Source organism: Ciconia boyciana, chromosome 6 (genome assembly GCF_034638445.1).
Source record: "Ciconia boyciana chromosome 6, ASM3463844v1, whole genome shotgun sequence".
Lineage (NCBI taxonomy): Eukaryota > Metazoa > Chordata > Aves > Ciconiiformes > Ciconiidae > Ciconia > Ciconia boyciana.
Genome location: NC_132939.1, coordinates 66,728,719 through 66,753,600, shown reverse-complemented (window position 1 = coordinate 66,753,600; position 24,882 = coordinate 66,728,719). Strand labels below are relative to the sequence as shown.

The following is a 24,882-nucleotide window of genomic DNA, read 5'->3' as shown; positions in this document are numbered from 1 at the left end:
CAAATCTAGCATTAAGTCAGCACAGCAAAATTATCCCATTAAAAGTCTGTTAAGCAGTTTAGGATGTGTATGTAAAGATGATCCTACAACATGGGTGTGTGAACACAAATTCGAGAATAGAGGAGAGAGAAATAAGCACACAAGACATCTCAAAAGCTACATGAATCACTAAGTAAAGCACCAAAAAAGTAGACAAGGGAAGCATCATAAAATTATACTATGAAGATTTTTGTTTTTTTTAAAAGATGTTCAGATAGAATTTTACCTGTCAAAAGGCAGTTCCTGTGCAATCAAATGCAATTTCTGAATAATATCAGCTGCCTCTTTAATCTGTTAAGAGTAAAACATGACAGAATTATTAAAGAAGGTCTGATTGTGGGCTATTCCTTTCCTCCCCCTCCACTGTCCAATTTTCATACACGTAGTTCCTACTGCTAAAGCTGGTTGAGTTGATATACTCATGGAAGAGATCACCCCCTTAAACTTCCTCTATGTACTTTTATGATGCTTAAGGTTTGTTGTTGTTTTTTTAAAACATAAAATTATATAGGTCAAAACATGATAAAAAGTCTTTTATTGTACGTTCACATTGGGCATGCCTGTGTAGGTGTCTAAGCCACCCGGACAAATAGCTCATCGCTGCAGTACGCCGACATAGCCATATAGCTTGCAGACCAAAGATTCTCAGGGCTGATTAGATCAGAATGTTGCTAGAGCAATCTCATGAAAATTTGCACCCTTCTATTTGGGAATAAAATATATAGCTGTAACACAGAGCTGGCTGAATTGCAACATTATACTTTACAAGGGATTAGGATAAAAGTGTAACTGAATCACACCCAACCAGACGAGATCTCTGTTGAACTCAGAAGTGAAATGGCTAGCAACCCTTTCAGACGTGTCAGGAAAAGCACTGGGGAATTCTCTGCAATTGATGAAATTAGCTGTGGAGCTGTATCCAAAAAAACATGATAGTGCTCTGCATGGAGAGGGGAGGAAGGGGAAAAAGGGGAACAAAGCAGAGTGTAGTTGGAGTACCTCACATTCTCCCAAGGAAGGAGAAATGGAAGCTGTATTAGAAATTATAAACTCTGAGGTCCAAAGCAAAGATCAAGACGAAAGTTAGCTACCCATGCATCTACAAAATATGAATAGTCGCACGAATACAAAAGCTAACAAATAAAGTTAACGCAGCATGCAAACTTCTGCTCTGTCCTGGACAGCGAAACCTGTTATCATTTATTCTTCCACGATCAGTCGGCATGGGAAGTGCACCTAGTTAGCACTTAGTGACTATTTCACTAGGCCGACTAAAACTACAGAAAACACCCATTTGAAAATGTGGGGAAACACAGCTGGTTGCAACTGAAGTTCAGTGGATTTAAGCACACAGTGTTGACTGGCCCAAACTGGACACGGCTCTGGGATGGTTTTACAAGCCTTATTATACTGTCTTGGTGACTGGAAGGCACCTCGAAGGGGACGATAAAAGCTCCAGCTACTACATTCAAGCAAAACCTTTAGAAGTTGACACAACGGAGAACATGGAGAACATGCAGTTTATCTTGTTCTTCCTGTTAGTCATGTTCCAGGGAACTGGAGTGAGAGGAGAGGAAGTAATGAAATCCTATTCTCCCACCACTTAGAGCAGGTTGGGATTAAAACTTTTAAAGAATAGAACAAGACACACAGGTAAGAATACAGAACACAGGCATCACGCTAGGTTGGTTGTTCAGCAAAAATAGGGGCTCTCAAAGTATATCCATTCTGCTTATTAAGAGCAGCTTATGTTTTGAACTGTCAGCTTACAATAGCCTCAAGTCAAAAGTGGCTACGCTCCTCAAATAAATCCAATGAAACAGCAGTTATTTCTATTAGCTTACAGCAACCTTAATACCTAACTAACAATCATGATCAATACTGATGTCATTAGAATAGTCTATATATTAGCAGTTATACACCGATGTTACCAAAAAAAAAAAAAAAAGAGAAAGAACAAAACAACTCACGAATGCAATATTTTCTTTTGTCTCTCCTTCACACAATGGCTGTTAACTAACTTAGATTTTATTGAATTCAGGGCTTTTTCTCATGCGCAACAGAAGCCATGACAAATCAATTCTCCATGGCTTCTGCTTAAATCTGGACATATTTCATTTTTAATTGAATCGGGCTTCTGTAAACTCTTAAATCAAAATAAATATAGATTCTCTAAAATACAACTTCAAGGCTGTAACATATCTAGAAAAAAATCCGAAAAATCACGGACAGATAATGGCAAGAGAGAATTTTAACACAAAATATTTTTATAAACAAGTTAAAAGGCATAATGGAATAATGTTGAGTATAGAACATAAATGGAGAAAAGGATGTAAGAATAACAGTAAACACATTGAACACAGGGCAATGCTATCAAATGATAAACAAGTGAGCTGCTAGATCATTTTGATAGCTTAACTGTTTTAACTGGAGTGATTTGCTCACTTCAAGACTCCTGAGCACAGGAGAGGGACTCGTTAGCTGGCAGTGCAAGGGAAATTATAAGGATTCAGAGGATGAAGACACACAATACATAACATGGGACAAGACAGCAAGGAAAAATGTTCACAGAGATGGTAAGTTAGAAATTACTCTGTACGGCTAGGAGAAAGTAATGTGGGAAGCAACAACTTGAGTGTAGGGGAAAAAGGAATCCAACAGATTTTAAGAACTGACACTACTGAGAAAAATATTAATTCCCTAGGAAATAACTGCATTAGAATTCTTTTCTTGCCTCTCCTTTCACAGTATCCCCTGCCCTCAATATCCCAAAGAAAAACCCACACTTGTGAGGGATGGCATAGTACAAAAAATCATTACATCCTCCAAAACTCTATCTAAAACCCACATCAGTTCAAAGATCAGAAGGCACTGACAAAGCACTAAGGTTTTACATTTAAGAGTATTTGTTACTATCTCATACTTTAAAACTATTTTTAGTTCAAAGATGCATTAAGATGTGATAGCACATGTCTAGACAGGTTCTTTTATAAACACTACTTCTACTTGCTATTTAAACTGGGAGACAAAAAGTTACAGAACAGTACTAACCCACCTTGACTGAAATTAGCCTCAGTAAGGTAACTTGTATCCAGAAAATCTTGTTTGTGTTCCCACACACTTCCTCTGCAGACTGGCAGAAGACTTCTGGCCTTTACTACATATGTCTTCCTCCAGATTTGCTGAATATCTTATTATTCTTCAGGGTGTATAAAGATGGATTTGTTTACCAATTTCCAGGTTTACCCTATTTATCTACCTGTTTTTTTCAGCTCTTCCAACAGAAAGTATTATGAAACCTTAAGTTATAAGTAAAGTGAAAGTTGAATTCTATATGACACTTTTCAGCAGAAAACACAATTCTCTTTAATTTACGCTTTGTTATTTACCATGTTGCCATTAAATATTTTTAAAACGCATGTTTTATTTCTACTTGGGGGGTGGGGGGGGGCGCAGAAAAGAAAAACTTATGCAGATCTGGAAAAGACTGTCCATAGAAGAACTTTTGTTATGTTGAAACCTTTCTGTTTTCCTAGAAAGTCAAAGAAGTTTTTATGTGCTACCTGGTTTGACTAGGGCAAACTATCAACAGTTAATTACCCTATATCCACAGACCATGAATTGAAAGTCACTATGCAACTGACTTCTTGGGAATACAACTATATCAAATTATTTAGTTTTTCATTTCCCTGAGAGAAACCTTCAGCTCAGTAGAAAGGGGATGACTATTAACTTATTCTCAGATCCTTTATGAGCTGCATTTCAAGCACATTTTTTTCTGAACGTGCAAACCAAGTTTTTGCTGTTCCCATATATTGTAATTTTTTCTTGACTACAATCATACCACTGTATATAATTTAAGGAGAGCGGGAAGATTCTTCAGGACACACCTCAAAAAAACCCCCAAACCAACAACTTTACTTATCTTTCAAACTGCATAGGGAAATCTAATATGTGCCCTTTTGCTGACAGCTGGACACTTTTCCTTCAGTTTATTTCTATTAGCCACACCATTCAGATTATATTTGCTTCATGAACATACTCTTGAAGCATAAAAAACCAAAATGCTTTAACATTTCTTTGAAGTTTTCCTGCCCAGTTCCTCTAAATTCAGAGGGTGGAGACATAACCACAGGACTATACAAAGCCCAAAGGCATGCTGTGACAAAAAGGTATCCAAGGCCGGTGGACTGACCCAACAGAGTAAAGTTTCACAAAGAAGTGGTATTCAGAAACGTTCTGCATTACAGGATGGATCTGAGGCAAGGGGTTCAAAGGAAAAAGGCAGATATTGTATGCACTCTAAAGTTGCCCTCCCAGCATTTCTCAAATCTCTGATAATTTCATAAAATGAAAAATGCCAACATTGCCACATTAAGCATCACTGAATACAAATGCTTTATCAGCAATCTGCAGCCTAGTGTTGTTAATTTACATTTCAGAACAATGAAACTTTAACAAGTCAGTCACTCACTGGTTTGAAGTCTGACCATGGTAAGTCATGGTAGCAGCTTGTAATTAGGGCAGTACTGCTTATTGCTTTGAACTGCTTTCATCCCGCTGACAGCTCTTACCTTTTCAGAGTTTGTAAAAACATCAGACTTCAGCTCTCCATCCAGAAACTCATTAAAGTATTTCATCAGCTTCTGAGCCTCCACAGCCCGTTGCCGTGGCGTGTTTACCCCCTCCAGTTGGTCACCAAGGTGACAGACCTTAGTTGCTACATAGCTGATGTGCTCATCTAGTTCTTGGAAATGTTGGAAGGCAACCTGGGAGAACAGAGACATGGACACAAAACTCATTATTTCCATTTACTGTACTTTAGGAAACGCTAGATTTACTTCAGTGAGAAGCATAGTGAAATGCAGGCATCAGCTTTCCAGGTGCTGTAACTCAGAACTACAGAACTACTCAGAACCACTAATTAAGTACACACAACTGCTTAAAGTTTAGTGTCTTCCTTTAAACTATTGTGAAGAGCCGCTACTTTCAGAATAGCTAACACTCATTAACGGAGCATGCAGATAAGCCCCCTTTGACAGGGGAAATTGTTTTCCATCAAACTCTCTTTATTCTTATCTCAAACAGTAGCATGCTGTACCAAGAAATGTTAATAGAGCATGTGATGCTTTTAAAACTTGCACAGCTTAGCACTGACTATACTCTTTAGATTTTACCTGGTTGCTTTTCTGCAGCTCTTGCACTTTCTTGGCAAATTCCTTCGCTTCCTTCTGGCACTGCTGTTCTAGTTTCTCCACCTTTCTCTGAATCCTTTCATCCATTACCTGTAATTCTTGGATATGATTTACAAATTCTTCCAATAATCTGATTAAAAATAAAATACAGGAAAGCAGACTTTAGTTTGCAAGACATTGTCTTCTGCAGAGAGCTTAAAAAAACCTCAAAGAAAAGAACTTGCCTACAAGGCTGATATAATCATGTCTAACTTACAAACGCTATTTTGTTTTAAACTACATCACCCTAGTTGTGTAGAACTCTATGCCTACATAAAAACTATGTGATCACATAAAAGGCAGGCCAGTGGAGAGAGGAATACCTAAATACCAATCACTCAAGAACGTGGCTCTGCTACAGGTACAAAAATCCCTATATCCCCATCTTCCCTAAATAAGTCTCATAAGGACAAAGAGAGCTTAGGCCACTACATCCCTTCAATATAAGGGCTATAACAGGAAAATATTTTCTACCGTACTGCACATGTTACTGTAAACTTGTAAATCAGCATCCTATTAATAGGCAATGAATACAATCACATAGTCTCATAATGTTGTTTTGGTTATCACCATGTTGCTTCTTGACTTTACTTCTTTTCTTCCTATAACATATACCATTTTAAGGGGGTTTTTTTCTGCCTTTTCCCATCACTTTGATTTTTCTTTCAGACTCACATTTTACTCTTCCCAAACACAGTACATCTGAATGCATTCTTAAATTTCCTCTATTCTTTTTCATTCCATTCTCAATGTCTCTCTCTTTCTCATTCCTGTTTCTGTCCATTCTGTCCCATTCCAGTCATCTTTTCAGCTTATACTTTTCTAAACATCCCAGTCACTGATGCTCCGGGAATGGATTATTCCCAGATCCTCCATAGCCATAAAACTCATGCTAATAACTGAAAACATAGGAAAGATTTGAGACCTCTGCTGTCCAAGTTTAACGTCAAAGCAGAACAGGAGAGGAAACGGGAATCTCTTCCAAGGAGCTCTTTCTAGACTACTCTGGAATCTGCATTTTCACATATACTCTATTCAGAAGGTATACTGTGAATGTGAAGCCCTTCCAACCTGCAGTGCTGCCGAAAAGCACAATGAGCACACTGTTCCTCTCCTGGCTAGACACTCTCAGCAACCAGAAAGGAAAAGTAGAACGTATTATTCTACCCTCACATGACTCCTTCCCAGTAACAACCACAGTACTTCTCTTGGCCAACACCTAGAGCCTTCTCTGAGCAACACCTAAATGATACTAATGTGATTCTCTTTAATTGCATGGAGAGTCACTGAATTTTCAGTTTTAACTTCTGCTGCTAAAATGAATGGGTTTTACCCTGCTGCTTGGAGCATGTGAACTGCCTTTTTGCTCACTGTATTGGTCGAAAAACCTATTTCAAGTGATATCTTTATAACAGTAAGTGACTTAAAGGCACAACTTATTAAAGAAAACTGGATTGGGACAGATGTTTATGACTTCTTTCCTCCACTTCCTGCTTGCCAGAGGCCCAAGAGTAAGCACGTTGCATTAGATTCCACAGAAAACCACACGGAACAGACTTATGTTTACATTTTATTTTAAAAATACTTCTGTAAATGATAGTAAGTGACAAAGCATTCTTTCAAACAAAAGCCTAGAGAAGTGCAGATAGTTTCTATTAATTTTAACTAGCTGATTCAGTTCAGTTTGGGGTTTGTTTTTTGAACAGGTATTGTGCCAACTCAGCATTTATTCAGCAAAAGTATTCAATATAGTGAGAGAGGAAAGAATGCTGAAGTAGAAGAGGTAGCTGCTGGTCAGGTTTCTCAGAATAAAGAATCCAACATTCTTTCTACCAAACAAAACCATCATCTTCTAAAAACGGAAAAGAAAAAACATACACCAAAAAGATCTGTTTCTTTTTGATATTAGTTTTGGCTCCCTGCCCAATACGAGATGCTCGCACAAGAAACATTTACTGTTGCAGTATTCTCCCACTTGTCCTGAAAAATACGAAAGTGCTTCCCAGAAGTTAACACAAGCAAACCAGCAGAAATATAGAAGATGGGTTAATGATTTGTACCAATACCAATGCAGTTTAACTACCCTAAAGTATATACCAGGCACAACTGTGGGGAATGAGCTATAGGAAGCAATGTTGTGTATTTCAAGGCTTCTTCCTGCTTCACTCACATGTAAAGCTCTGGATGGGATACCAGTCCCAGACTGAATGTCAAGGGTTCAGGCACCTTGCTAGAACTCCAACAACATCCTTCCTCTTCTCATAGCCTCTAAAGAGCCAGACTGCTCCAGAAGGAATGTCCTTTGACCATGCTAATGAAGCTTTTTGTATCTGCTTTAGAACTACAGCAGCTTGTCTATGAAGTTAGTAATTCCTAAACTTCTTAAGAGTTCTAGCTCAGATTACTACAAACAATCTCAACCTGGAATAAGATCCTGTAGACGAGAAGTCACTAAGGAACAGCTATTGCACTTTTTAATTCATATCACCATAATCTAAATTAATATTCAGGTAGCTAAACTTTTTGTTGAGCCTGCTAGCTCAACAGCATTCCATAACCGTAACAAGAAGAAGGTCAAGCTCATCTCCCAAGTTATAATCACATCAAAAATGAAAACGCTTAAGTTAATTACCTCTCGAAAAGAACACCAATACTGGTACAAAAGCTAAAAAACAGCATATTTGAAACAGTCACTCCTTTCAAAACAAAAGTAGATCCAGAAGTTTGGAGTACAGAAGCTTAGATGTTGAACACTGCTGTATAAAATTGTGCATCTGAGTTACCAATGCACCACCCAATGCTGGCCCAGTAACCAGAGAGCTGGCTTCTTAAAGTGAGGTTTCTCAGAGCCAAGCCAGCTCACCACAAACAAGAGAAGGTCCTGCACTACCTCCTCCTTCCCCACTTCCCCTACCCTAGCTCCTGTCCACACCCACATTCCTTCTCACCACCTGCTCAGACACACAGCCTCCTCCCTTTGCACCCGCTCCCAGGCTCTTCCAGTCCCCCAAAATTGCTAACCCAACTAGAAAAAAAAAAAAGTTGATTTCTTTTTCTTGTCAGATTAGTGTTCTGACATTTTAGTGAGTTAGATTAGCTTATCATGAGATCACGTGCCTAGAGCTAGCTCAAGATGAGCCAGCACAGTGTGCAGCTAAGAGCAAGGAAGAGGGGCACAAGCCCATCTCCATTCAGCAGCAGCAAGCTGTTCCTTTGATTCAGACTACACAAATTCAGTTTAAAACAATCTAAGTCAACATTGCCATGTTCCTGCCTTTCTTCCCATCCTACCTGTTTGTGCCTTTTATTTGCACCAGGACTGTAAACTACTGGGTCTTAACAAGCCATCTCAGGGAGCTAAACTAGCAAGAAACTCATTAAATTGACTTAACTATCATAGCAGTGAAGCCTCATATTATGCTTTAATCCGGCAGCTCTAGTGCTTTAGAACATTCATGCCTGACAAGGACAAACAACATCAATTCTCCTTCATTCAAAAGGTCTAAATCAGAAAGTGACTTTCCCTACTCTTGTTACTGAATAGTTGGTTCTGAATAATTGGCTCATGGTCACAAATTCTAGCAATTCTCCCAAATGAAAGCCTCCTTGGGTACACAGCAACACTACATACAGGCTTTTTGTTATATGTGTAATAAAACAGTACAATTAGAGATACATTCACTTTGACCATTATGCAATTTTATTTTACCTTTTCGGATCAAAAGCTTCTCCACCTCTGGAACCTCCTCCAGGTGTTCTCCATGCCAGGCGTTCAATGTATTCATCTGCCACAAAAGGCTCCTAGCCACAGAATAAAAACTCCTTACAATATGCCACAGCAGGTTGTTCCTTAAGCAGCTGCTTACACATCATTTTGAAAGCGTTTGGAAGCTTTATTACAATAAAGAGCAAGTACAGTGTTGACAATTACCCCATCACCTCTTATGTTTACATATTTAATATAGAGAACACTGTTCTTAATATGGTGGGTCTGAACATCTAGTCTAGAGATTGCCAGACTACTAGCAAAGAATTTGCTGCAGGTCTATGAAGAGTTGGCTCTAAATTACCTGTCCTTATTTCCAGGTGAGCTTATGGCTTGTCATTACAAAGCATCTGAAACATGCAGCAGCTACACTGATGTGAGATACTACATCACGAGACCCAGCTGTCAGCTGTGCAGCAAATCAGATAGGAGAACTGATCTGTCTAAAAAATTACGTGGCAAAGTAAGTTTTCTTTGCAGTTGCTCAACTGTCTGAAGCAGTTCACAACATGGCATTACAGGCAGAACTGACCAAGGCACTGCCCCGTGGCAAAAACAGTGCAAGGTTGCCACTAGACACTATGCAACAAACTGCAGCTGCAGAAACAAAGCAGATAAAAAGGAAAAAAACCAAAGCAAGCATAAAAACAGATGATGGACTTGACTTTCCCAAGAAGGAAAAACAGGGCATGAGTGATGCTAAAAACACAAGGTTACTCAAGTTTCTTCCATAATATTTGCTGGATCTTCCATAAAAATACCACACAATGATGAACAGTTAAGATTATTTTTCCATCCAACAACATTTTCTGAAGGCAGAGACCTCATTATAACACCAAGAGCTCCTATTTTAGTTGGCCTAATACTTCAGCCAGCTCAAACATCTCTTCACATAGTTAGTATTAAATACTCAAAATACAGTCCAACACCTACCCTTTAAAAAACTAGTATTTATCACTTCAGCTTCATTGGTAATCTAACAGTATTGTTTAGGTGCTAACATCAGCACATCTAAGATCAGTAAGCAAAGTGTTCTCACAACCACCAGGATTTCATGGAAAGCTTTTAAATTACATGCAGCAATGGTTCTAAAACTGTGAAACACAACCTAACACAGAGCCAGGAGTGGCTCTGGTTAATAGTGGTATTTGCCACAACTCATTTCTGACAATGCAACATGTGAACATGCCACCACTGCTATTGATAAAGCTTGGTTTAAAAAAATAAAAATAATAAAAAATAAACAGACCTCCACAGGTCTCAAATCAGTTCTTGTATCAACAGGTCTAAAACCTTGTCAGAAGTAATAGGGAGGGAAAAAATAGCATTATAGTATTATTTTAATAACAAAAAACAAGGGTTGGAAAGCAAATATTGGCAGTTCAAGGTTTGTCATTCCTCAAAAACACATTATGCCCTGTCCAGTCAGGGCCAGCTATCAAACACAAATATAAAATTTTTTTAAATATACTTTGCAACGTGCTGAATCCTGCTAGACAGGACGGAAGCTTCACCCTTTCAACAGATCACCCAGTAACTCCTCAAAGACTGACTAGAGTAACTGTGTTTTGCTCAGCCTCCTTAGTTAAGCTTCAAAAATAACTGGATGATACCACATACAATTTCTCTACAAGTCACTCATCTCTTTAACCCAGTTCTTCCTGATATACAATGTTAAGTTTCCTTTACATGAATCCTTTTGATGAAAAGTTATAACACAGTGTTTTCATACCAAGTGTAAATTCTCTCCTTATGTCACCTTTACATCTAAATGTTCGGGAACATTTTTGCAATTTTAATTATAGGTGAAATGAGCCATTCAATACAGTAACATTCCCTTCAGGGGAGTCCTCCAGCTTCCTAATTACCTTATGGCTCTTTGCAGCACTTCTCCTTTATATGAAAATCACAACCACAATCTTTCCTCTGAAGATCCCGTAATTCAGCTGGATTACCACTTTAGTTACAAGGATACCAATGCCAAGTACAGCACTATGGAAGAACTCTATATAAAGGGTACACTGTTTACTGATGCTCTCTGTGTGTATATAACATTTCTTCCTTCCTTCAGATGTTCGCACGAAAAGATACTTCAAGTACACACACGTAATGACCTTGAATTTTTTTCTTTCTTTTGCAAAACAACATTTTGCTGCAAGCCTATCAAAGGCTCCTCTCTAAGGAAATCTGATATACATGCCCTAGACCCTCAAAAAAAAAAAAAATTACAATGCCAATCTTGCTCTATCCATTATGCCTCTATCCTCCTCTAAAGCTCCCTTGAGTGCACGTGTACACAGAGTACCTGCAGCTCCCTCCCCTGCATCCCAAAAACTAGCCAGGCACATGGCAACAAACGCTGTGGGTTAACCCCAAACTTAGTGCCACCCAACCAGCCAAACAGAACCGGCAGCAGCCCAGTCCCCTCCACTCCCCTCCCCATAGTGCGGGCACTCACGTGCGTCCCCTTCTCCCGCAATGCTCACCCCATCTCCCAGTCTGCCTCTCTCCTGCTGCAACATCTGCTATTCTGCAAAAATTATGAACCTGCATTTTGTTTTAACAATTTGACACATCAGCAAAGAGTGTTAGTTAGTTTAGTTAGACCTAAATGAGGGCAGAATCACTGATACATGCAGGTGTAGTAATATTTTAAAGGGGCATAACCTGGAAAATACTTGGTTTTCAACAACACTTACATAGGAGACCTGTCCTTCAGTTTTTTATCATTGAAACCCTGTTCTCTATTATTTAAGAAATAGTAACCGTAGGGGATATTATTATGTGCAGAATACTGCACCAACAGAGAAACAAAATTAGTTTTTTCTTCCAAATTTTCACAAAGGGTGTGCCAAAAATAATCTTTTTTATTTACAAAGAATAAATGAAGTTCAACGATGTCATTTTAAGACATGATTTCACACGTTCCATTGCAAATCTAAAACTTTTTAGGTTTGTTTGTATATCTATACCTTCCATATACATTTGCTCTTTTTAATACTATCTTGATAATAGGGTTACCTATAGCTATCTGACAGCCTAACTCCTATTTTAAGTCTCCTATCCAGTTCTGTAGAAATAGCTGAAAATCAACTATTACAAATGTCATTTGCAAGTCCTTTGCCTGTTATCAGATGAGCCCCAACAGTCAATTTCTTCCCAGCTTTGAACTTCCCTCTAGCTCTAGATGAATTAACGTGATCCTATCCATTCAGCCAATACTACTGATTTAATAAGAGATATGCCTAAAGTGGATGATAACCTGGTTTGATCTGGTCTGTATAAATGAAACTAAACTGGACCTAGCCACATTAAAATCCAGTTTAGAAGTAATAATTGTTAAATTACGCTTGGAGTTATATGAGGGAGAATTGAGTCCATGTTGTGTCCATTTTCAGCACAGACCCCTCTATGCAATGTCACACATCTATATTGAAAATGACTTTCAAACACACTTTCATGCGAACATTGCAGGCAGATACTACCCTCAGTATGCAGCTCAGGGTTACTCCCATAATAAGCATATGTTTTCATGTTCTAACCTTCATGGCAGCGACTTCAAACTAACATAGTAGGCAACATTAATTTAGTGAACGTCCACAATACCTCTCTTGCCTTTGGAGCGAAAGAGAAGCGAAAACAGGAGAAAGAAATACTGGTTTCCATATTGGAAAACATAATTTCAAGCCCTGTCTCTAGACAAAGGTCTCACCTACCTTGCAATTTCATCTTTATTGCTATTGCAAAATGGAACAAATTGTTGCATGACACAAAGCAGCCAAAACATACAGTTTTCTTTCCACATCCAAGTTATCTCACATTCAACATCCCACAAAGAACAGAACCACATTGTCATCACGTTGAGACATCAATGGACTCCTAGGACAGCTAGAGGGGTGTAGAGAGGGTATGAAACCTGGCAATCTAGCTACTTAGAACATGGTATATTAGTCTTGCTATTTTTTTTTAAACCATGCAAGCCAAAAGATATGAGTCATAACACTCATGTGTCGTAACAGTGATTCATAAATACAAGTGCACACAATGCATTTATATAAACCACAGCTAAAGGATCTTCCAGAGAAACAGGAAGACCTTTCCTGAAGGCTGGGCAAAGCGTGTCCCAGTGTTAACACACCAAATGAACAACCGGCTCTTGAGTGACTCAGAGAGCAAATACAGGATACCTAGTAACGATACCACATCCCCATGCACTAGCAAGTGGGGACAAACACTTTATGTTAATCACAGGTCACATCACGAGAGCCTGTGGTCCAGGTCAGAAGAGAAAAATTTGCCAGACTCTTGCTATATTCCTGCCCTGCTCGTGCACGGCCTTGGGCAAGCTATTTGGCTTCTTGTGCCTCAGTTCCACAGCGGCTAAAGGGAGGGCAAAGTTATTTCCTTATTTCAGAGAAGTAGAAGCTGCGCTGAGATACCATGGTGCTGGGGTCAACTGAATATGTCCCTTCGGGAGAAGAAGAGTCACGTTATCTGCTTGGCGGTCGGGCCTGGCATGGCCTGTGACCCTGCTGAAAGCAGCACCCCACCTGCTGCAAAGACCTGGGAGCCCTAGGGGAAGGAGACCCCGGCGTGAGAGGCATCGAAAGCCCTCGCCTGAGGGAAGGTGAAGGCTGCATCCTCCCGGGGCATCACCCACGCTCCCCCCACCTCGTTTCCTCAGCCCCCCCGCACCGACACCCCGTTTCCTCAGATTCCGGCGCTGCGCCGCTCGCTCCCCGCACACGCCCTCACCCCGGACGGGAGGGCCCGTTTCCCTCCCCGCGGCCTCGCCGCCCGAGCAGGACCTCGCCCGGGGGGCTGCGCCCCGGCCGCGGCGGGGGTAGGCCGCCGCATCCCCTCAGAGAGCCGCCCGGCCCCACCACCACCGCCGCCGCGCCGCCGCCTCCCGCCCCCGGGCCCAGCGCGGCCCCCTCCGCCCGGGGAATCCCGCAGGGAGCCCCGGCGCTGCCCGCACCCACCTCGAAGAGCTCGGCCGTGGTAGCCATGGCCGCAGGGAGGGCGGCGGGGCTCCTCAGCGACCCGCCGCCGCCCCGCCGCTGCCGCCCATTGTGTCCCGCCGCCCCGGCGGCAGCAGCAGCAGCAGCAGCAGCAGCCGCCGCGGCGCCGCCTCCGCCCGCCGGAAATGGGCCTGCGCCGGGCGGCCGCCGCCGCGCGCAGCTCCCGGCCCCTCCCCGGCCGCGGCGGCCCCTCCGCAGCGCCCCGGCCGCCCTCAGCGCCGCGCCGCCGGCGCCATGGCCCTGCGGGCGCTGTGGCTCCTCAGGCACGACTCCGCGGCCGGCGGCACCGTGCTCTTCTCCAGGTAACGGCGGCGCGCCGGGCCGGCTGCCTGGGGAGACCGGGGCGGGGGGGGGTGCGGGCCCGGCGGCTGGGTAGGCCCACGGGTCAGGCCGGGCCGAGTGCCCTCAGGGGGCCGGGGCTCGGCGGGGCGGCCCGCGGCGGGGGTTTTCTGGCCTCTCGCCGGGCCGCGCGTCTTGTCGGGCTTCTGGCCCTGGTAAGGGGGGAGAGGGAGAGAGAGAGCTGGCAGGTTCGCGTGGGAGGGCGCCGGTGTTTTCAGAGCAGCCGGGGCTGCCTCGGGGCCCCGAAGCAGATGCCGAAATAGCGAAATAGTCTGGTGCCTCATCAGTCCCCTCGCTCTTCAAAGCGCCGATGGCCACTGCACATTTCTCAAGCCGGGTTTGAAAATTTCTAGGTTCAGATAATGTGCTCTTCACAACGGCCTAAATATTTTTTTACAACTTCTGCATTTTGCGCGTGACTTTTCTTTCTCTGTTCCTCTTTCTGTTAGTTACTGTAAAGATTTTACTGAGCTCTTCTCTGTCCTTACATGGAACAAGGACAAGGTGGCGATTATGAAGCACTGTTAGATGAACAACATGCGCAAAGTAGAAAGCATGTGTTTTGCTTATATGCTCTTCATCTTGTTCTGTATTGCTAAAAGTTGTTTGTTTGTTCTGTATATTGCTTGTTCTGTATATGCTAAAAGTACAGTATTTTCAGGCAGAAATTTAACTTTCCATTTGATTTTAATTTTTGCATACAGAGACAGTTTTTTTAAGTCAGTGAACCAAAGGAGGACTTTTTATTTGAACTTTTACTGAGTTTTAAGTAAGACTTTGGGCTAGGCAGGCTGCTTTTGTTGGTCTGGCAAAATTTGTTGGCATTTCCGTGTACTCTCTGTGGTTTCAGAGGACTCCATTCCAAAGAATGAGAGGGAAAGGACAAATACTGAGACCTGGATAAAGAGACATGACCTACAGTCCTAGTCTGAATTCAGTAAAACTGAAGAGAGGACCTAGAAGGGAGTAAAAAAAAAAAAAAGAGCAAGTAGGCTATCTTCCATCTTCAGGTGCAGACAGATCTCTACATTGGACATTCCTCTGATTGTTTTAGGATTAGTATTATGGTCCTTGTATTACCTACAAGACTAGAGATGAGGCCTCCCCTCTACAAACACAGAGAAAGAGAAAGCCTTGTCCCAAAAAGCTGAGTGTAATCACCATGGAGGAAAGGGGGGCTAGTGACAGGGATATGTGAAGTAACTTGTCACACAGTAAGTGGCAGAGACAAGGAATAGTGCTCCTTTGAAAAGGGCAAACTATACTTGATACTTCAAGTGATTTCCAGACTTAGATCTTTCAAGTTCCCAGAGGAAATAATAGGGCTGTGGAAACCCCAAGTTTATCCTCCTAACTGACCTTAAATTCAACAAAGCACACAGACAATATAAAGAATGCCGGATCACATGGAAACTGTTGGTTTCGGGACTTACGCACTCAGCTGGAGATACATGAGCCCTGATCTTTAACCTCAGAGAAGACATCTGGGACATCAAAGCATTCCACTTTTTTTGAGCTGATCATAACTTAATTCAGGCAACAAGTATGGTTTCTCTCTTGAATCACCAAAGCTCATTCATCCCTGGAAACTTTCATCTTTTTAATTTTTCATCACTTTCTAGAAGGGAATACTGAAAAACTGAGATCTGAAAGGCTAACTAATCATCTAATGACTCAGCTGAAGCTGGGAAGATTCAGTGGGAGGAGAAGATTGGTGTGGCATGGGGACAGCTTCAGCAAACAGAGCAGGCAGACTGGGACATAAGTAAGACAAAACTAGACTGAAATATCACCTCTTCCTTTGTTTTGGAAGCATCAACCAAAAATAAGAGATGCTCACCAATTACATGTAGGCTCTTATCAACAACCTTGCTCTGGAAGTCGTCATAAATTTTCAAGCTGCAAAACCACTCTGTTTGCTTTTCAAAATAGATGTGAGACTGCAGGGAGGCGTTTTACTGTCATCTGTATCCTGTTTACGGATCTCGTAGCTCTGGCTTCTCTCTGCCTATGCTTGCTTTTTCCTTACTGAAAAAAAAAAAGCTCTAGACGCCTGATTAAGACTCAAACAAAAAAGCACAGTCACTGAATATAAGCCTGAGGAAGTGTAGCTGCCTCCAGCAGGAGACTCTGCTACTCAGTTAAGAAAAGATGGTGTAGGTGGGACTTAAAGGCAACAGGATAAGAACCATGCAAGTGTTCAGGAGCAGAAGGGGAGTGCTACACATGGAGGTCATAGATAAAGCAAAGTACCACATTGCGGGGATTACAAGTTCCATGACAATTTTAAGAAAAAGACTGTCAACGTGTATTTAAAAAGATGGTATAAAAAGGGGAATAAATGAAGGCATTTAAGTATCTGTGCATTTTTTCTCCTGCATTTGTGTGTAAGCGTGGCTCTGAGTGCAAACAAACATGCAGCTTGAGAACAGATCTGCTACAAGGTGATTCATAAAGTGATTTAACTAGTTGCCTGGCGTGTAACCTGTGATAGGCACTTTGAGGGTCCGTGGATAACTACTAAGGGAATCCATGAAAGAGAATGTAGAAAAGCTAGCCTGTTATTAAACTTAATGTAAGAGAGACTCAGGGGAGTCTGTAATTCCAAAAAAGTATGAAAACCAATGCATTAGTGGAAGTAATAATTTTTCTTTTCTCGGCTATTTATTAAAAGACAAATCTTCAGTTCCTCTTGATAAATTTCGGTTAGCTTGAGAAGAAATTCATTCCTCTCTCCTTTAAAAAAATAATACTGCTTCAGAAGAAAAAATCCCAGATGTAGCATTAAACAGCTAGTATGATTTTTCTCAAACTTTATCTCTAGGAAATTTGAAATGAAATATATACATTGATGCAACATAGCAGTTTTAAAATGTACAAAACCTTCTGTCTCTGTAGCATTATTACATCTTAAATACTCAAAAGTAAAAAAAGAAATTATGAAGCAGTCATAACAGCTTTAAGTCGCATATATTGCACTTGGAGTGTGGAATCCATTTCGCTCCCCCCCCCAAACCGTGCAGCTCTTGGTGGAAAAAATGGACTTATGTACAGTGAAATCTTTTTGTATTTATAATATTATAAAGATTTCTAGTTAATCCTGTTAATCAATTAAAGGAACTGCTGTAGATCAATTGTGTAAGCTCAGAACAGTAATGAAGAACCTATATATAAGTAACTTCCATTATACTGTCTCAAATATAGTATTTAGTAGAGTAGCAAAGCTGTAGCAGTAGCATACTGTAACTAGACAAAAAGCTGTTGTAACTGAATTTTATGATGTGGGACATCTGTTTTCTTAAATGTGTCAAAACTTGTCTTCAGTGTGATCCCGCCTCTTAGAAATTTTTTGCTGTTGAAGTTTCGCTGCACTGGTGTGATTCATGCTTGGGTTCGTTAGTGTCATTTAAACATCCTATACCTTTGTGCAACAGGAGGGGTGGACAGACACATTCACATTTTATTTAAAAAATGAGTGAATGTATTTGCTCAAAGTTTCCAGTAAAAATCCACCTGCTAGAATGAATCCTAATTACTTGTGAAATAGTTTTATTGACAAAGATTTAGATTCTGATCCTGTCACTGTTTCTATCGGGACGCTGCTGGCTTCCACTTAAACAAGGTTACTTGTAGGACCGGGGGGCCTTTGGGAGTTATTTGAATACCTAAGAGAAACCCATCCTTGATTATATCCATATTCCAAAGATTTTTTATATTGCTTTTGCATTCTCTGACAGCCAGAAAAGCGATTGCTCGGTTCTGCTTCTAGGAATTCTGTTGGTACAGTATTTTGGGTGGGAAAAGATGAGTAGTGCTAAAACGCTCTTATTTCTGTCACAGACGTTACCCCACCGTTGAAATACGCGCTGAGACCTTCAACGGGTCAACACATGTGCCTGTACCATCTGACAGCGCTTTTCTTAAAGCCTTGCTTTTTGAACTGAGACTCATAGATGACCATATTTTTGTGGAGCATCGAGATACTTGTACTCGAATCAATCATTCGTCGGTATACTCAGTTCGCACCGAAGCAGGGGATCTCTGGCCCGTCCTTGCTTTTCAGAAGAGTGGTCTGATATATGCATGTCTTCCACTAGTTGAGGAGACCTTGGAGCCACGGCCACCCCTCCTCACCGTTAGTGGGCTCTCACAAGGACTGGCTCTTTTGTTAGGCATCGTGGACTACATCTCTCCAAGTCGGAAAAATGAAGCTGAGATGAGCGCGAAAATAGGCCAGCTTCGAAATTTGCTTATACAGGCCTGTCCGCTTGGCACCCCCTTAAACACAAACATACGCAGCTTAAACAGTTCGTTTGATGACATTCAGGAAATGCCTACAGATGAGAATCAACCGGCTTGGAGATCCAACACATATAAAGGCAAACCTCAGGTTAATGTCTGTATCACTGAAAAAGTCAAGTGTATGCAGTACGACAAAAGAGATGTTGTGGACATGTGGCAAGTTTATGGAGCTGTAAATTGCAAGGTGAGAGCATTTTATGTGGGCACGTCTGGCCAAAGTATTTTTCATGCAAGCACACTGGGAAAGTAAATACTCATGGCATTTTACTTTGGTATGTGATCAGTGAATTTCTAATACTGTAATATTTCAAAGTGTAATGAACTATAACATATTAGGCTGATGCATTAGCAGTGGTTTTTATTTTGATCTTCACTGTTTTTTTTCCTGCATGCTTCATGCATTTTTTCAGTAACTATTTATGGGACTTAAATTTCCAGCAGTAGCTACATTGCATGTATTTTCCCAAATTTTTCTTATTTTAAGTGACATAAGGAGAAATCATTACATACAGTCTTTGCATATAGAGACTAAGAAATGGTAGTACTAACAGCAAGTTTATTTCCAGCTATCTAATAAGCAATGTGTTAAATAATGATTAGAAACAGAACTTCTGAATGTGTCTTCTACAAGTGTCTTTACGTGAGCATTTTTCATTACTTTTCCTACCAAATGAAAGTTTAATCTTCTATCCTACTTTATTGTATTACAACAACATTTTGAATCCATAAATGCTGTTCGTTTGGCTGGCATAAGAACCATTGATACAGAATCTGGTGAAAGAAACTGGTTGTATAATTATTTTGAATGTTTTTGTATGTGACAATGGTTTTCATTTTTTAATATTAAAAATTGGGGAATATTGACTAAATAGATCAATAAGAATTATGAAATACATTGAAATCTGTCTTTTCTATAATTGTTGTATTTAACATTCTTCGTTCTGAATTATGATTAGGAAGCACACTGTATTATCACAGTACATTGTATTTGTAACTGCTAGTGTTTTAAGAGGAGAAAGACCTAATGAAGTGGATCATGGTAATTTAATTATTTGCAAGAGGTGGGATACTCATCTCCAAAGGAAGCCAACCTAAGTACTGTGCTTCTGAAGACTGGGTTATTTCCCACCAGCCATGCTGGTAGGGATTATGTGGGTGAACAGCTTCCATCTCTCGGAGGGACACGTTTCTAGGTCATCTTGCAGAGTGGATGGCCTTACATAAGAAGAAAGCCCTGGTGTAATCGTGTTTTGCTGAGCTGGCAGACAGAGGGACGAGACAATGGATGTGCTGCACGTGGTTGCTGTGAGAAAGCTGACATGGGACCACAGTGGCCATTAATAGCATGCTTGAGTCCATTAAGCGGATGTTGTAAAAGTAACTGAATTAATTAGACTATCACCAAGTGTGTTGATGTAACACTCATAATGATGTAGCTATGCAGTAAGTCCTTGGCTTGCTTATCTGCTGTTTTCTTGCTAAAGAGTACTTGTCAGTTAAGGGACATTTAGCTAAGACCGCGTCGCTAGCCCTACTGTGGGAAAGGCTACAGAAATGGGAAAGGGACTTTGTTTTGGAAGTATTTGTCAGTACCAATGTTTGAAGCTAGCTGAAAATTTTTAGTGTGATTTTTTTTTTTTTTAAAAGCTTGTATTCGATTTTTGAACATCTAATTCTGACTTGAGGGAGATATTTTAGAATAACTTCTTGACTTCATTTTTTCAAGTGTGACATAGAGGGATCTGCACCAAGCGTAACCCTCAGTTTGAATCTCCCGACTAATGGTCCTCCGCTCCAAGATATCGTGGTCCATCATTGTGTGACTTCTGTTGACCCTGCCATGCTGATGTCCAGTAGTGCCGAGCCACTGGATGATTCTGTGTATAATGGACCTTACAAATTTCCTTTCATTCCTCCTTCAGATTCATTCAACTTGTGTTACTACACTTCCCAGGTAATAACATCCCTGACCCTCATTATTTTCCAGTCTTCAAATGGGAATAAAAATACCTGTGTTGTTGAACATGTCTGAATGAGTTTCAGTCCGATACAGGCAGGTAGAATGTTTATTATATAATAAACTGCTTGGAAGGCACTCCAGGACTTGAGTCATCTGAGTCACGTTCAGGAGGTGCCAGTACCTTTGACTGCTTGGCATGGCTGCTCTTACTTTAAATGCCTTACTTAGATGCCTGAACTAGACAAAATGAATCCAGGCTGAGATGTCAAGTGCATAATACCACAAATCTATGTATCCCAAGCAGCCTGAAGAGTTTGGCACAGTCAGCAATTAATATGTATTTGTTATTTTTTAAAGTACTTTAGCAAAGAAAAGAGTATATAACTGATCTTACGATGATGGTGTTAATTTATCTTGAGAATGAATACAGTTTTTTCCAGGTTCCTGTTCCACCAATTTTGGGATGTTATCAATTCATTGAAGAGGGATCACAGTTAAAAATAACAGTTAATTTAAAGCTTCATGAAAGCATAAAGAATTCTTTTGAGTACTGTGAAGCTCGTATACCTTTTTTCAACAGGTAAGAATAAATAAATCCTAAATACATTTCTTCCATTTCTCTGTGATCTTCCTGAAATGAACCTGTCAGAAGTCAATATAGGAGATTATGCTCCATCAAAGTACTACCAGTGGACACTGACCTTGCAAATGTCGGGAAGCCCCCTTGGAATTCTTGTAATTTCCAGAATACAGAATTGTACCAGAATATTTGGTAACGTTCTGAATACTTCTGTTGCACATCCTGTTTCCCTGTGGTGTTTTTAACGTGAAACACTGCCACAATCCTCCAGGTGGATTAAGTCTCGAGATCACTTCCAACCCAGAGTTACCTGTTCCTTAAGACTGCTAATCCTAGCTACAGATCAGCTTATCAAAAATATAGTTGTTTAAAATTAAAACGATAGTTTTCATTTAAGCCTCTCTGACAACTGCCATGACTATGCTGTCACTTAATGATCATGCAGATTTAAAGATTAAATGATACAAAGTTGCTGATGCTGGTCATAGCGTTAGTAAAACACTATGAGTGAACTAAAGCCAGTAAAATATCAACAGCTCTTTTATGATTACTAGGTTGAGACGATGGTGATTTCCTCCTGCTCTGTAATTTCTTTCCATAAATTAGCAGTGTGCTCAGATAGGTATGATTTGTCTGTATGCACATAAATAATGTCTTTCAGCATTTTGTTGCTTTCTTTAACAAAATGGCTGTTAACAAATACCGAATGATACTAATTCCAATGGCTTTATTTCTCCTCTGTCACACTGTAGGGGCCCAATCGCTCAATTAGAGTACAAAGTTAGTTATGGCCAACTGGATTTGTCACGAGAGAAGAGCCTACTGGTTTGGGTCATCGGTAAGCAGAATATCTCTGTGCACTCTTACTCCCCCAGTCAGTTTTGTGTAGTGTAAGGCACAGCTGTATAATTTCTGATAGATGGTGTTTCTGGCTTTAGGACAGAAGTTCCCTAAATCTTTGGAAGTTTCTCTGACTGGAACCGTGTCTTTTGGCACTGCAGGCAAAGAGCACCCAACTGATTATGTTTGCACTGGGAACACTGCTTATGTAAAAGTAAGTCTCAGGCTCTGTGAAAAGAGGCCCTAGTAGTCATTTTTTTATTATCTTAAAATTGGCTATGAAGATACATTGTTTTTAAATCAGGCATAATTATTAGCCTTTTTGTTCTCAGCATGGAGTTTTCTGTTTTCTGGCTTACAGGATTTGACATCCTGTCATTTTGGAGTACGCTTGCACACCAAGAGCATGTAACACAAATTGCCAATATTTGCACAGCAAGCATGACAACATGCATCTGATCGTGTTTTTCCCTCTCTTTCTATAGCTGTATTTTAGGATCCCAGACTTTACACTTACTGGATGTTATGTAGACCAGCATTCTATTCAGATCTTTGTACCAGGAAAACCCAAAATTACTGCATGTGAGTTGCTAAAAATGTCATTTATTTAACTGAAACTGCGTATTGAAGTTATGAACTGGATGTCAGTGACTAAATTATGTAGCTAAAGTTGGACAAAGCTTTTTCCTGGTTTGCTTGGGATCTCCCAGAAATTTTGTTTTCTGCTTTGTACTTTTTTTTTTTGGTGATGTTTAAAGTGTCCCTGGAGTAGGGACTGGCATCTCCCTTTCAGATGAAATCTCTTATTACTCAGTGACAAAGTCAGTCTCTCTCTCTTGGGCTCTCTCTCCCCTTCGCCCTGGGATGTTTTACCATGCTCTGCTGTCGTGGTTTAAACCCAGTCGGCAACTAAGCACCACACAGCCCCTCACTCACCCTCCCCCCGCCTCTGTCCCCCCCCCCGTCCCTGTCCCTGGTGGGATGGGGGAGAGAATCAGAAAAAAAAGTAAAACCCGTGGGTTGAGATAAAGACAGTTTAATAGGACAGCAGAGGAAGAGAAAATAATAATAATGATAAAAGAATGTACAAAACAAGTGATGCACAATGCAATTGCTCACCGCCCGCTGACCAACGCCCACCCAGTCCCCGAGCAGCGATCGCTGCCCCCCAGCCAACTCCCCCAGTTTCTATGCTGAGCATGACGCCGTATGGTATGGAATAGCCCTTTGGGCAGCTGGGGGCAGCTGTCCGGGCTGTGCCCCCCCCCCCCCCCCCCAGCTTCTTGTGCACCCGGCAGAGCATGGGAAGCTGAAAAGTCCTTGGCTAGTGTAAGCACTGCTTCGCAACAACTAAACCATCAGTGTGCTATCAACATTATTCTCATACTAAATCCAAAACGCAGCACTGTACCAGCTACTAGGAAGAAAATTAACTCTATCCCAGCCAAAACCAGGACATCTGCATAATGGCAGAACTTTTACTGAGGGAGCAGGGAATGCCTCTCCCTAGTCTGACACCTTGTTTAGGCCACTTTTGTTGGAGACATGATTCGTGGATTGGCAATACCCAGGCACAGAACTCAGCTCCTGCATGCAAGGTGGGACTGTTGCTGTCAGTGTCATCACACCAACATCCCTTGGTGGATGTGGCTCTACATTGAATCTGTGGAGCAGAAACCAAATCTGCTTATTTTTGAGTTAACACATGACTACTTCCAAGTCCGCACCAAAAATATGCTAATTGGGAACACATTAGACACTCATTAAATCTGAGCAGTACTGTCTAATGGAAGCGTTTTTATTTGTTGCTGTCTCTCTATTGCAACTTCTGTCAGTCATGTTAGCAGAAGACTGTAAATGCCTTTTGAAAACTGATCTACACTGTTAATTTTGTGACAGGTCACATTCAGTCCTAAATTGTAATACAAAAAGGCGACATTTTCAGACTGTATGTTTTATATCGAGTATGCAATTTATATTCATTGCACAAAATCCAAGCCATCCACCTGCTTTTGACTTAACCTCTGTTTGAATTTTAAGCTCATGACTGATACATTAGTAAAGGTAATTGAAGCTGAGACTTTAAATGTCTCATTATCAGAAACGATTTTCAAATAATAATAAGAGTCTTACAGTTTAAAGAGGCCATTATACCTTTTCTGTAAACTAGTAAGGATGGATTAGTAGTCTCTTAACTTGGATGAAGGAATGTCTGATTGTAAGGCACCCTGTAATGCTTATTTTTCTTGTGTGTTTTTTTGTTTGTTTTTTTTTTTAGCCCGGGAACTGATTTCTTCTGATTACTACATCTGGAATTCCAAAGCACCAGCACCTATGGTGTACAAAACCTTATTTGACTAATTTGCTTGTGAATGATTTTTGTATTTAAACGAAACAGCTAATGAGAGTAATGTTATGATACAGTGAAAATAAATATTTTCCAGCACTTGTACTTTGTATGTTTGCTTAAAAATTTCTGTTGAGGAAAAACAAAAGAAGTCGCTTCCCTTAAAAATGTAAGTTGGTTTTAAACTGTTTAGTCCTGGATAACAGCTTAGAGAAGAGAATTTGAAATGTACTTGCCGTGGCCATTTTTACTTTCCCTTCTAACATTAACTGGTACAAAATAAGTACCTAGTGATACAGACACTGGTACTATTGGGCGTCTTCCGGGAGGACTCCCAGTTACTTCACTGGTTTTGTAAACCAAAGAGCTCGGGGGACGTGACAGCTTTCAGTGTCTTGTTCCTGTCATGAAGTCACAAGAATCTGATTAGACCCCAGATTAACAGGACAGTTAA

The 24,882-nt window shown here is 40.8% G+C and overlaps 2 protein-coding genes across 5 annotated transcripts in view; one reads left to right on the top strand and one right to left on the bottom strand.

The window, feature by feature from the left end:
* EXOC5 (exocyst complex component 5) overlaps positions 1-14,181 on the bottom strand; it is a 29,661-nt gene extending 15,480 nt beyond the window's left edge. For 2 of the 3 annotated variants that reach the window (XM_072866182.1, XM_072866184.1), the window contains exons 1-5: positions 14,022-14,181; positions 8,983-9,074; positions 5,217-5,364; positions 4,614-4,808; positions 266-330 (exon numbers count right to left, since the gene is read on the bottom strand). In XM_072866182.1, coding sequence (XP_072722283.1) covers positions 266-330; positions 4,614-4,808; positions 5,217-5,364; positions 8,983-9,074; positions 14,022-14,048 — 527 coding nt within the window. In that variant the 5' untranslated portion in view covers positions 14,049-14,181. The remainder of the gene's footprint in view (positions 1-265; positions 331-4,613; positions 4,809-5,216; positions 5,365-8,982; positions 9,075-14,021) is intronic. The other variant, XM_072866183.1, reaches the window with a different exon arrangement.
* Positions 14,182-14,199: 18 nt separating this feature from the next.
* Positions 14,200-24,533, top strand: AP5M1 (adaptor related protein complex 5 subunit mu 1). 2 transcript variants are annotated; one of them, XM_072866185.1, is made up of 8 exons: positions 14,201-14,362; positions 18,240-18,885; positions 20,428-20,655; positions 21,102-21,241; positions 21,994-22,079; positions 22,180-22,295; positions 22,567-22,663; positions 24,360-24,533. In XM_072866185.1, exons 1-8 carry the CDS (start codon positions 14,295-14,297, stop codon positions 24,440-24,442), a joined length of 1,464 nt encoding a protein of 487 aa, XP_072722286.1. In that variant the 5' UTR covers positions 14,201-14,294; the 3' UTR covers positions 24,443-24,533. The 2 variants fall into 2 exon arrangements, 1 of the variants encoding a protein (XP_072722286.1); XR_012043206.1 differs by lacking the exon at positions 24,360-24,533 and having other exon boundaries at positions 14,200-14,362; positions 22,161-22,295.
* Positions 24,534-24,882: the final 349 nt, after the last annotated feature.